Source organism: Schistosoma haematobium, chromosome 1 (genome assembly GCF_000699445.3).
Source record: "Schistosoma haematobium chromosome 1, whole genome shotgun sequence".
In the NCBI taxonomy this organism is placed as follows: domain Eukaryota; kingdom Metazoa; phylum Platyhelminthes; class Trematoda; order Strigeidida; family Schistosomatidae; genus Schistosoma; species Schistosoma haematobium.
The window spans coordinates 612,562-627,283 of record NC_067196.1 but is presented as its reverse complement, the minus strand read 5'-3'; the positions used below and the strand labels follow the sequence as shown (position 1 = coordinate 627,283).

The 14,722-nt window shown below is 35.4% G+C and overlaps 1 protein-coding gene across 1 annotated transcript; it reads right to left on the bottom strand.

The window, feature by feature from the left end:
- Nucleotides 1-291: 291 nt before the first annotated feature.
- MS3_00003558 (uncharacterized protein) lies at nt 292-8,499 on the bottom strand. Its single transcript, XM_051211384.1, has 8 exons — nt 7,079-8,499; nt 6,953-7,042; nt 6,828-6,897; nt 4,393-6,582; nt 3,547-3,610; nt 2,454-2,531; nt 1,007-1,155; nt 292-646 (listed from the first exon to the last, which is right to left on the bottom strand). Exons 1-4 carry the CDS (start codon nt 7,184-7,186, stop codon nt 6,194-6,196), a joined length of 657 nt encoding a protein of 218 aa, XP_051072867.1. The 5' UTR covers nt 7,187-8,499; the 3' UTR covers nt 292-646; nt 1,007-1,155; nt 2,454-2,531; nt 3,547-3,610; nt 4,393-6,193.
- Nucleotides 8,500-14,722: the final 6,223 nt, after the last annotated feature.

The following is a 14,722-nucleotide window of genomic DNA, read 5'->3' as shown; positions in this document are numbered from 1 at the left end:
GGAATAAGTTTTGAGTGAAACTGATGGCCGTTTATTGCTTCTGTCAACAATAGAAGTTTGTAAAGAATCACAATCAGTCTAGATAACACCGAATTAACCTTGGTTTGTCACTCATCATTAACATAACAATGAATAATGAAGTAACGAAGGATGACGATGGACATTCACAACAAACTCATTGTTGATTTCAATTAACACAAAATAAAGTAAACACATGACTACTAATTCCGAAAAAAGTGTTGCCAAACTCTCGTAAGAAAAGTCAGCTTCTAATGAATAAAGACAATGACGTAAATATTATAAATCATGTTTGATATTTAATTAACAAGAATACATCGGCTATAACATAAACAAGCACAAAATGTACATAGTTCCGTAAGGAAAAGTCCAAACCATTAAAATGAATAACTAAATCTAAAATTGTTCATTAAAATACGAAAAAGAAAAGCGGAATTAGTCAGAATATTCGAATTTAGTTATGAGACTTTGTTGAGAATCATTCACTACTTCTCCTTTTTTTATGCAAACATTTCCAGGTAACATATCCGGTACATGCAGCGATGAAGACGATCAGTGGAATTATTATATACAGATACCAAAGTGATTTGTTCTGTCTACTTTCTTTCGATATTTCAGTAGTCGTATTCTATGGAAAAACAAAACAGTAGCATTTATTACTAAATATCAAATATTTATCGGGTATTGATTGGTTTGATGGGTGGTTTCCTTGAGGTTTCCACCAACCTGAACTTCACAAATTCCCAATGTTGTTCCTTTATGATTGACGGGTGTCGATGTACTCACATCGTTAACATCCGGGCTCCTTTTGAATAGACGAAACAGTAGCATTCATTACAAAACATGAAATATTCCTTGAGAAATTCATTCTGCATTTGTGTCAACAAGGGTGGTAAAATACAATTCAACAAACGGTAAGAAAATGTGCATTTTACAATCATTCAGAACAACTACTACCTAATTGACAGTCAGTTAATTAAGCACATACCTTAAAATGGCAACCATTCACTTTAAAGAAATGGTGATTCTGATGATTACTGTCAATGCACGTATTCCATTTCTCACACCAAATACATGTCACATTCGATGTTATTGCATTCAGACATGCTTCACTTGAATTGTGTATTGGACAAATTGCTGTAAAAGTAATAAGGTGATTATATAATTCGAATTCTTAAACAGAACTAAAGAGAATCACAATACATGGAACTATAACTCAATCACATGATGGTGATTTCAGTGTCAAGTGACTATTTCATTCACTGGAGAGTTGTTATCACAATGCATAATGCAATACTCAGTATACATTCCATTTCAATCATGTTTCACAACGGAATGTTTGGAGTGAATGAAACAGGTTTGAATGTCAAGTATAAACGATGAATTCCGACTGGCGAACTTGACAGATTTCACTGACTGTTTACATTCAGAAATGTACACACAATGCACTCACTGGGTTCAGAGAAGCCTACTCCACATTATGTTCCATCAATACATAGTTTCTTTTCATGAAGGCAGTGATGGAAATTCAGTTGTTCTTAGACTAAAAATTCAATTCAATCATGGTAATTCAGTCGAATATGAAATGTAGATAGAGATTGTTTTTCCAATTATCATTGTCTTATTTTTCCTGAAAAGATTTTATTTGTTTTACTATGAGAACCCATATCAAAGTATATGGTCGCAGTCTGGTTCGTGTGCTGTCAGCTAATGCAACAGACTAGTTGGATCAAAGAAAATTCATCGATGATATAGATCATATTTTATTCGATGAATATGAAGGAGATTTGATCATTGGATAATGGAATGATTCTCACGGTGGTGGAAATGTTGTTTCGGTAGCCTAACACATGGTGAACTGAAATCTGTTTTAATTTACTGAGTGTTCATATTCAATTTCGTATTGTTTATTACATCAATAATTCTGAGACTGTCTATGGTGAATATAAGTTTGGTGACGTCACATTTCTTCGTCTCTATTTTATCGGATATGTATGACAAAGCAGAGATTTTGGAAAGTAGGCAACCGTTTTGAGGTTAATCCCAATGACATGGAGTGTTCTTGTGATTTCAATGCCCCAGAAAAATTCGTTATCCCATGTACCAAAAAGGAAAAACAGAAGCTGCCTGGTCAATCCACAATCAAATAACTGTTACCTAATCTTTTTCCAGATTACTATCAAGTCATACATCGTTTTGTGAGTTTTTCCACAAGACTTCAATAATCGTTCAAAATGGATACCTTATCATTCTTGATATTTAAAAATGAATCCACAATTAATCACTAATGATAAGTGAAACGTATTTTCGGACGGATGGCTGGATGTCATTTAGTAGCTGACTGAAGTTATAAATGATATTTTCAGCGTGTTGAAATAAAAAGGATGGATTTAAGTGTGAATATAGTAAATGATGATAAATAAGATTTAACATACTGCCGATGACTTCATACTCCACTAACGTGCCATTTTTCATCCATTCTACAGGAACAGATATCTCATGTTCTTTCTTACCTTGTGTGACAAATCAAAGAGAAAAAACGTAACATTTAGATTTTCTTTATGAGCAACAACCGCAAAATTTTAGTCCAACCTTTTAAACATTTTCTCACGTTTCAGCTAACAAATAAAAAACATGGGAGCATCAAATGAAGAGCGAAAGATGACTAGCGTTCATTCTTATTTTAAAAGTCTCAGCTGGATATTCCCACATCTCAGAGTTGATGTTTACTAATGGACCGGAGCCCAGGATCATTCAATGCAAACGCCATACGGATATTCACCCAACCATTCAGTCCAAACACCTACTGGTTTGTATGAAGCGTGAAAACTTATTTCATTCCTGCTCTGTTAACTCAATCTTCCGTTCGATATTTATGACAACAATCGATTCCACTGCTAATCACCATCCATCTTTGCCTACAACGTCCAAGCAATCATCACAGAAAGCAAACGAATCAACAAGAGACAGGTGAGAGAATTCAAACGAGCAATATGAAAATGACAATTTTCATCATTTTTAATGACTCAGTAATGCACTTCAATCGAGCAATATGTATCACTTGACCAAATACTTGGTGCATGTTCTCACATGTGATCATGAAACACTGAATTTCGCTCATTTACTCAGATTGAAACTGAGCCTCATCTTTCAACAACACATAGGATTGAGCATTGTATGAAGAAAACATTAGCTTCAGGTGCTACTTATTCATAACTTTCATATATAAAACACACCTCATTATGCATTGGGTGATGATATGAATAAGAACGGCAAGTGTGACGGTCGTACGATATTTTATCTACCTGATTTCGTCGTTTATATATCACTGCTCCGTTCAGTTGGTCGATCTGCACAAGTATAAAACGTCTCTAATTACACATCCAAACTTTTGCGATAAAAAAAATTCATACACCTTAGTTACTTGACCACAGATTGCCGGTTATGTAAGCCTTAGCAAACAAATGATTGATTATAGACGTCACCGCACATGAAACTGTTAACATCATACTTTGCAAAGTTTCTTACCTGTATCACATTGAAAGATTCCTCGGATTCCGTAGTCTGTATCTTTTGAAATTTCCAAAATATTCTGAAAGAGACATGGGACGAGGATTTGTCAGCACACAATCTTTTATATCAAAACAAATTGAACATTAAATAAGTGAGTCTTCGTTCAAATTATCTTAACCACACTTACATTACGTATAATGATATTCTCATTGAAAATGTGTTCTATCTGGTGTACATAGATATTCTTAATCACACCAGTTGTCAACTTCAGCCAAGTTTGATGATTTATCAGTCTATGATGAAATATGTTGACACATTGTGAGATGAAAACCTACGTCAGTTGTAATGAAATGTGATTGTTAACATTTTCAAGGAAGCTCTGCTCAGATGATACATTATTGAATGTTCCGAAAAGCCGACCATTTGAAGATGAAATACAATCTGACAGAATACGACACATAACATACACTATTCTGTCATACACTGGTTAGTAGTGTTTGACATGAACACATCATTGTTACAACTGATGTCACTTCACTTCTAATTACTCACATATTAACAAGTGCTAGAGTGAGTTGTGTCATTAAAAGAATAATTACAAAGTCAAATAGTTTCTTTACACATCACAAAATGTTGATCTTTTTCTATTATGTTCATACGCATGAAATAGTAGAATGATCTCAAGTACTTGAAACAAAACTAAATGTACATTCAATTTAATAACTTACGTTCTCATAATAGATAGATATCTTCCCATTCGGATATAACAGATTAGTCACAATGGGTATATTCACTACAATTAAAAGACTAACGATAATTAATATTTGAAAGATAGGTGTAACACAGCATATGCTCACTCACAAAGTGATCAAATTTAGTGTATAATTACTGAGTTGTGTCAAATGCTTTCTTCAGTCGGATTCGCACTCAAAACATTGAACTAAACTTCATGTGAATGAAACGAGCATGCATCCTTCCAAACTAGTGTGAAATGCTGAGTTTCTGAATCTGCATTACTATTGTATTACTACTGATTCATTAAAGGTCTAATACTGCAAATGTATTCGCACATTCGCAATATTTTCTATAATTTTCCTTTTAACAATCGACTCCAAGTATGCATGACATAAGTTATGGAGCGTTTATTCACAAATGCAACTTGAGAATCTTATTGATCACCTAACATATGGATATTTAACTCGATCAAGTAACTCTGGCTACAGTGTTTGTTTGTGTTGGGACGGTATATTCCCAAAATTCATATTTGTAATTTTATCATATCGATTGACTCATCGATTAAATATTTGGATGGAAGTCACATGATGAACTTATCGACTAAATATTCGAATGCCTGTCGAGTGATGAACTGAATGAGTCATGTTTAAAAAAACATTTTAATATGACAATATCGATTTTATATATTTATATATATATATACGTTTAAAATTGTGTCTGAGTGTTCGCTGCTGCTGCTTGCTTGCTCGCTCGTTTTCTGGTTGTATGCAGAATATATTTTCCATACCAAGCCTGGACTTCTCCTTCTAGATAGCGGGGCTGGGACGCGTCAATAGTTAGATTACTGGTCTTTGGTCACTGAGTATTGTTCTCGTTCGCAGTCTAAGTGAACCCGTGAAGCTTCAAACCTAACAGTTTGTTGTAGATGCAAGACGAATAGATTTGAATGTGTAATCTCAACGATATCTCAATGTGGAAGGATATTATATAGGAGTGACTATGCGATGAATGGAAGCGTAGATGTATATTATACGCACAAGAATGACTTTGTGACGAACATATGACACGGTTCGTTTGTTTTGAAGCAATGATTTGTCGTCAAGTTTCATGGAAGCATTTAAACGAAAATGTATCTCTGCACAGGTTTTCAAACAGGCAATGAATATCAATATTTTACACGTCTTATCTAATTTTTCCCAGTCGATGTCAACTGAGCTTCAAATCACATTCAATGTGTGATCAAACGGTGAGTGGATTTCACATTTGGTTAGACCCTCATTTTCTAGAAAAATAACAAAGTTTTTCATGTCAATTTTCTGAAAACTGAATTTCACAAACAGTGTGTGATCACAAGGAGTAAAGAAGTAATTGTGCAAAGTTCACTTGTCATGAATCATGTTTACCTTTATCTTCTCCTTTAAGAGACAATTTGACAACGATTAATCCCTCTGAATTATTGAAAATAAAAGTAGATAATGAAATTTGTGTAAAATGAAAATCCATCTCTTTTATTAAATGTACGTTTTAACATGGACTACCTCTGCATACAAGTTATCAGATTCATTCCAACATTTACATGAAACGGTGTGGTGAAATGCTCGATCATCGCTTATGAGGAAGGTTCAAGGATTATTGTCACTTCAACGATATGATGAACATTTCAATCTCTCTAAGTGAGAATGTTACACTTCTGTTAATTTTTCTCAAACGATTTCGACTGAGTAATTGTCACTTGACATTATTTGGACGATAGATTTTGTTATTCGTAAATTCATATAACTGACTGAGATATACGGATGTAAACTTGATGTTCTAGGTGTTCTAGTTTGAGTAAAGAATCTTGCACTAGTCGACTGTTCACGTTCGTTCATTAGTCCGCTGTGTCAGAAAGAGTTTGAATTCGAAAATTGTATGAAGGTGAATATGATTAAAGAGATACAGTTGAATATACGATGGTCGACAAACAGCGACTCAGAGACATTAAACTTTTAGGAATCAAGTAAGTACTAGAAATGTATTTTAGGGAATCAAATAAGATTTGATAGATTGTCGGCTTCAATAGTACAAACTGATTTAACTCAGAACGTCGCTTATTACTGCACATTTGATTAGTTGGATTCACTGACTTTATTGAGAAATGTCGGGTCGGTGAGATTTCGTATATGCAAAATGAATATGACAACGGTAAACAAAACAAACTACAACTGAATAATTCAAGAAACTCACTCTCATCCAAAAGTTGACGTGACAAAGATCTTCCTAAATTATTCGAGATTTGTCCTATTTTCTCGTCTTTTTTAAACATATATAAAACACCTATATTTTTGTGAATGAAAACATACAATTCGATTGATAACTTCACATGGAATGAATAAAATATAAATTGCCTAAGTTCGACATGTAACACGGAGCATGTAGCTGATTCATTGAAGAAATCGACGAGTCATAAGGAGCATGCAACTGATTCATTAAAGAAATTGAATCCACTTTGATAAATGCAATTAATTGGTGATCAAGAAAACTCAATAACAATTTTAATTCAAAGAAAATTATGGACTTACCACTAGGCCAAATTTCAAATTTACTGACTTCACTTTCAAAATATTTTAACGGGAATTCTGGTTTAATAGGCTAAAAGGTGTAAATAAGTGGATAGCGCCTCAACTACAAAATGTAACCAACTCACTTGAATTTTCTTGTACTCAATAAAACTGCCATTCACATTTGGACGAGGCTGATTGAGATTAATGGTTTGTGAGTAGTGATAATGATGAGACTGTATATGTCTATTAGAATCTGACCGATTACTTACATATCGATATGATTCATTCTTAAAAATCACTTGTTCAAAGTTCACCCAATTCGGATGTTTACAAATTTCATCGCAGATACAGAACCCGGAAAATACGTTCAAGATCATAGAAATTCGTATGAACAGATCATATGGAGAATTGAATCTGAAATGGTTCAAGTGAATAAAAGAACGTTATCACATGGAATCAAATTTCAATTTGTACGATACACTCATTTAACTCTTGTGTTCAGCTAACACTCACCTCATCATCTTGTTCAAAGCAGTTAATGAAATTTCACTAAAAATTGTCTGGTTTATATAGATTTTATGAGTGTTTGGTTGTTTTATTCTGATTCGATTATTCAAAGTGACCATGAAGGTCAACTTTCGTTCATTACGTTCATTACTGGCCAATCATGGTGGTGGAATAACTGATCGTTATTCAATATTCATCTATCTATTGAGAACGTGAACTAGGGTTTATCCACCGTTGTTTTATATTCCTGACCCGTGTTGATGAAACTGCTCTTGAATGTGATTAAACGTGCTTTGTAATACATGGTTGATTAACTTGCTACTCAAAAATACGAACAAGCAGTTTGTTGCCTGCAAATACCTCTCTATAGACTGTCAATGGTGTATTGTTTCTATTTGATTGATTCAAATCAAAATGACACCAACAGTTTAGGTGGGAATTCAACATTTTCACTTTGTCACTTGAATTTCATTTTAATAAAACTTCTGTTAGACGATTTCATCATAGTTCAATAAGAAAATATAACTTCTAAACCAAGCCCTATTCATTCCGTCTAACCAACATAATAATGACGACTGTAAGAATGTTTTAACTTTTCTGTATTGACATGTAGATAACTGTATACAAACAGAAATTCATAAGAAATTAACAGATCTATGTGGACGTAGATTAGATCACATCAGTCCATTGAAAACAATACTTTGCTGATTTTCTATTGAAATCTAAAAAGAAGCAGAGCTGTAGTAGTAGTAGTAGTAGTCTGTGATAAAAATAGAGCGGTTTACAAAATTGCCAAATGCATTGAAACATATTGAAGTGGAGTTCATTGGAAATGAAGTGGATTGGGCTAACGTGGACATTGCAGATTTAAATGCTCTGAGTATGCAGAGTAATTTAATTAGTTCACTTTCCTGAAGAGCCAGTCGAATATGCGTTGCAGACACAACTGATGATGAGCTGAATATAAACCGATAATTATTTCTGGAGAATTTCTCTAAACCTATGTCATTTGACTTAGCTAATTAGTGATAATCATAGAGATATATTGTTGCGTGATTTCGGTTCCATAATGTATATCACTGACTGTTTATTGTTTCACTTGTTTGTATTTCATCCTCTCCACTTTAGTTAAATGGACACTCATCTTTCAAATCCCTAATTTACTGGGGACCATTATGTGGTAAACAATACAAAAGTGTATTTGAACGGATGCAGAAATTAAGATTATCCATCAGGATCATACTATCCTCGATGAACTGTATTCGTTTGACGTAAACACAACACGTGCTATTTTCGTACTCGTGAAACCGTTCACACTGTGTGCTGTACCTTGTCAATTCAATCACGAAAATGTGTTTGAATATTCCACATAATCAGCCCAGCTATTTTAGTTCTTCTAATCTACTATGCGTTTTGGCATAAAACAATATTTCTCTTAAACTAACACTGATGAAAATAAGTGATGAACTATATGTGATTGTGTGATATGCCGATATCTGTCTGTCGACCTCATTTGTTGTTTGTAGAAATGTCAATGATCAAAGATTCTGTTGTTTATGACCATATTTTATCTTAATCATCAGGTTATCTGATGTTCTCTATTGACTTTGAGTATAGAAAGGAATGTCGCTTTCTAATGATTCATTCATATGACTGACAATCACTGACAAACACACAGCAGAAAAATGAATAAAATTCTCTATCATTTTTGAATAGATTTAGCATCAGCTATGAATAAACGCTGTGTACATTTACCATCTAATTTTAAATTAGTATTCATTACCTTAGAGAATCCTCGAGATGTCACTTTCGTAGATTTTATAGCGGTGGGACTCATAATTATAATAATCTAGAAACGTTTAGACTGAACTAGTTGATACTTCTCATGTTTATTGAATGTGAATCTACGAACAATCATCATTTTCATGAAAAACTCCACATCACATTCTTTGTTTCGTTTTATTTCAATCACTATGGCAGAGAAATTCATCGCTACACGATATTCTGGATAGACGCACTCGACTGTTTACCAGATGGGTGTCTGTGTTGAATGTTGATTGAAGTTGGATACAGTTGTTGGGTTGGGGCGATCAGATTTGATAAGAGATCGAATACATTTTGAAATATCATCTGATGTTGAAATTCGTGTTAGTTTTGCCATAGAAATCAGATGAATTCCTCCGTGGATGAACACTCGAAGATGAAATGGTAAATAGCCTGACAGCCACGTTGGTATGAACAACCTGATAAACACGTTTCGAATCGATGTTATTGAGAAGGTTTTATGATTGAGTTAGACGATGTTCGGTGTTTACAGTCTGTTTTAAAACGTACAAGTTTAGTTAACCTCACGAATTACATATACCAGCTTAATATCGTAATTAACTAAAACGCCAACAGAAATGGTAATCAAATCAAAGACAAACACAGTCTAAATGCTGATCACGTCTGTAAACTAGTGGCACGAGTTCTATAATTATTATCTTCAGAATGTATATACATTAAATACAAAAGGAATTCTGAAACTCAGGGGATATAATCTATTCTGATTACTTGACTGCAAATAACTCTCAAAGTTTATTCAATGAGATATATATGAAAATGATGCTTTGCTGTCACACAAGGATACACAGAGATATCCGATTTATCACTGATGCTTGGTCATAAATTGAAAACGTTTTGACGAAGCACGAGATACAGTGGACATCTAGGATGCAGCTGGATGATCTAGACTTTGCCGATGATCGGACTTAAACCTACTTTTCTATCGCACACGCAACAACAAATGCAGGAGTAGACGATCAGATTAGCACAGTCTCGACGGTAGTAAGTCTCAATATACACAACTGGAAAGGCCAGATTCTTCGATACAACACAGAATGCACCAATGCAATCACAATTGATGGAGATTCGGAAAAATTAAAAATTCTCACATATTTGGACAGTTTCATTGATGAACATGGTGGATCTGATTCAAATGTGAACGCAGTTCTACTGTATGGGGGAAACCAGGAGAACTACGGAAGTATTCATCCTGAAGATACAAGTGTTTATTAACAGACATCTACGCAAAATACTTCGAACCCGTTAGCCAGATATTATCAGCAACAACCTACCAAGGGAGAGAAAAATAGATTCCAGCTGACGAATGAATCAAATAAAAGAAGAGCTGGAAGTGGATAAAACACACATTGAGGAAAGCACGCAACTGTGTCACAAGGCAAGCCCTCACATGGAATCCTGGAGGTCGACGGAGGAGAGGTAAACCAAAGAACACATTGGGCCGAGAAATGGAGACAGACATGAGAACAATGAACATCAATTGGATAGACCTCAAAGGGAAGGCCCAGATTAGAATAAATGGGTTGGAGAATGCTGTTTGGCGTCCAATGCTCCATTAGGACTAACAAGCGTAAGTAAGTTATCCGTCGTTAAGAATCTATCAATTTGGTCAATTTACAAAAAGATGCACAACAATAAGTTACTTGTGGATAAATGTAGTGACTAGTATTGACGATTAATTCAATACAGAGCAATGACAAATATCATACCTATCTGGTCATTTATACATATCTTTATATCTCAAAGATCGAACTGTAATATGATCCACATTCAAACATTTGTACCATGTTCTGATGTTGGATAGTTGGAGTCAGTTAAAAGTAATACTTGGACATAGGTTTCAAGCTAGTTTACCTACATTATCAAGACAGACTTTCTCGCTTTGTTATTGCAACACAAACGTTGGTGAAGAGAGATGGAATATTAGAGGAGCATTCTTCAAACCAACCCCAACAATCTGACATTCTCATGTATGAACTTTGTATTTCCTCAAAGTAAGCAGTAAGAACAAGTACACATAGATTCAGCGTGATGTCAAGAAATTACTCCAAAGCTCCAGTTGATTTTTTTGAAAAAATGTGCGATATAAGATGTGGAGCGTCTATTTACAAATGGAACTTGAAATTTTATTTTGCTACGTAAGATATATGGATATTTCAGTCGATCAACTAACTCTGACCACAGTGCTTATTTGTTGTAGATGAGAAATCAATAGCTTCAGATATGTATTGTTAACAGTTTCTTAATTTGAAAGGACCAGTTATACGAATGACTGTGCAATGAATGGAAGTGTAGATAAATGTGTTCTGTACAGATGTGACTTTGTGACGAACATAAAACACAATTCATCTATTTTGCAATACAGACTCTTCGTCAAGCTCCATTGAAGCGTGAAAACGGAAATGAACCTCTGCATTCATTCTTCCACAAGTGAAATGAAATTGTGACTTGATTTATCTATTTATTGCTCGTCGTTTATAGTCTTTTCCAGTTCATTTCAACTAACCTTAAAGCTCTGACTGGTGCAACCAGACGGTGAATGGATTTCACAAACGGTTATACCTTCATTTTACAGATACGTAAAAGTTATTTCACTTTCAGTTTCTGAGAAGAATGGAATTGCACAAACTGTGAGTAATCACAATGAGTGAGGATGTAGGTGTTTATACTTTCAATGTGTTCACTTACGTGTATCAATGAGATTTTGAGTGAGAGACCATCTGACAGCAATAAATTCTTCTGAAATAATGACGGTATAATAGATAATGAAATATCTATATGATGTACATTTCAATACGAATCGCCTTTGCATACAAGTTATCATGTTTATTCTCAAATTTACATGTAATGATGTGGTCAAATGCTCATCTCTTATGACAACGTTTCAAAGAATATGGTCACTTCAGGATTATTTTTTGGTGCATATATGGATAAGCAAGTTAATAAAAAAATACTGTATGACTAACAAACAATCATTGTCTTCCAAGGATACCGACGACAGTTCTGTATGTGGATTGTTGGAAATATTCATACTGATTTTTGTTCAATTCCTGATTGATCTTGACTCCTTTTTTGGGATATTGAGGATACAGAATTTTTCAAACTATCTTCAATTGCTTTAACTCCAGACAAAACAAAACAAAATGATGCTTTGTACTAAACATACATGATCAGTCTACACTAGATCCAGACCAGTGTTCGTATCTCATGATTAAAATCTTTGAAAAGTGTGGAAATATAAAAAAAAGAATCAGATGACTAATTACAAGTTAACAAAACTAGGCAAATTGTAAGGTTACACTTGACACCGATGAAATTTTTATGTTTAATATTATCCCCAATGTGAATTCTAAATTGTATGGTAGTTACGTTGCATTATGAATAAAAAATATAATCTTGAAAATGTTATTGTGATTGTCAAAAATGTTTTAAATGTTTGGCTTCAATCTTCCAAATCGCTGCAGAAATGAGAAGATACAACCTAGAGGTACTTGGGATCAGTGAAACACATTGAACTCAAGTTGGACAACAACGACTAACTTCAGGAGAGCTTCTGTTATACTCCGGCCATGAAGAAGAAAATGCCCCACATACACAAGGAGTTGCATTGATGCTGTCCAAACAAGCATATAATGCATTTATAGGATGGGAATCCCATGGACCAAGGATCATCAAAGCTTCCTTAAAAACAAGGAAAGAGGGCATTACAATGAACATCATCCAAAGCTACTCGCCTACCAACAGCTACACCACATTGACTTCACCGTCTCACACTAAACAAAACCAAATCGAACATATCTGCATCAACAAAAGTTCAGGAGTACGATGGAAGACGTGAGAACCAAAAGAGAAGCTGTTATGTCATCAGATCATCACTTGCTGGTCGACAAGATGAAATTGAAACTCAAGTAGCACTGGAGAATGGGTCGGATACTGACAAACTCAACAAACTCAAGATAGTCCACAGCAATAAGTTCCAGGCCTTTTATGATCTACTCAATGGAGAAGGAACTACTATGGAGACCAACTGGAAGGGGATCAAAGAGGCAATCACTTCAACATGTCATGAGGTCCTGGGCCACAAGAAGCACCATCACAAGGAATGGATCACTGTTGATACACTGGATAAGATTCAAGAAAGGAGGAACAAGAAGGCAGCAATCAATACCAGTCGAACAAGAGCAGAAAAAGCCAAAGCACAAGCTGAATACACAGAAGTAAACAAACAAGTGAAGAGGAGTATCAGAATCGACAAACGTGAATATGTGGAAGATTTAGCAACGACGGCGGAAAAGGCTGCAAGAGAAGGGAACATGAGACAACTGTATGACATAACAAAGAAACTCTCTGGAAATCGCCGCAAACCAGAACGACCAGTGAAAAGCAAGGAAGGTGAGGTAATCACCAACATTGAAGAGCAACAAAACAGGTGGGTAGAACACTTCAAAGAACTCTTGAATCGACCAGCTCCACTGAACCCACCCAACATCGGAGCAGCACCCACGGACCTCCCAATCAACGTTGGCCCACCAACAATTGAAGAAATCAGCATGGCCATCAGACAAATCAAGAGTGGCAAAGCAGCAGGACCAGATAACATTCCAGCAGAGGCACTAAAAGAAGACGTAGCGGCAACGGCAAGGATACTCCACATTCCCTTCAATAAGATTTGGGATGAGGAACAAGTACCACAAGACTGGAAAGAAGGATTCCTGATCAAAATACCGAAGAAAGGCGATCTCAGCAAGTGTGATAACTACAGGAGCATCACTCTTCTCTCAATACCAGGAAAAGTCTTCAACAGAGTATTGTTAAACAGGATGAAGGACTGCGTAGACGCCCAACTTCGTGACCAACAGGCAGGATTCCGTAAGGATAGATCGTGTACAGACCAAATCGCAACTCTACGGATCATTGTGGAACAATCAATTGAATGGAATTCATCACTCTACATCAACTTCATTGACTGCGAAAAAGCATTTGATAGCGTGGACAGAACAACACTATGAGGACTTCTTCGACACTACGGCGTGCCTCAGAAGATAGTCAATATCATACAGAGTTCATATGATGGATTACACTGCAAAATCGTGCATGGAGGACAGTTGACAAAGTCGTTCGAAGTGAAGACCGGTGTTAGGCAAGGTTGCTTACTCTAACCCCTTTCTCTTTCTCCTAATGATCGACTGGATCATGAAGACGTCAACATCTGAAGGGAAGCACGGGATACAATGGACATCTAGGATGCAGTTGGACGATCTGGACTTCACAGATGATCTGGCCCTTCTATCCCAAACGCATCAACAAATGCAGGAGAAGACAAACAGTGTAGCAGCAGTCTCAACAGCAGTAGGTCTCAATATACACAAAGGGAAGAGCAAGATTCTCCGATACAACACAGCATGCATCGATCCAATCACGATTGACGGAGAAGATTTGGAAGATGTAAAAACCTTTACATATTTGGGCAGCATCATTGATGAATATAGTGGATCTGATGCAGATGTGAAGGCGAGGATCGGCAAAGCAAGAGCAGCATATTTACAACTGAGGAACATCTGGAA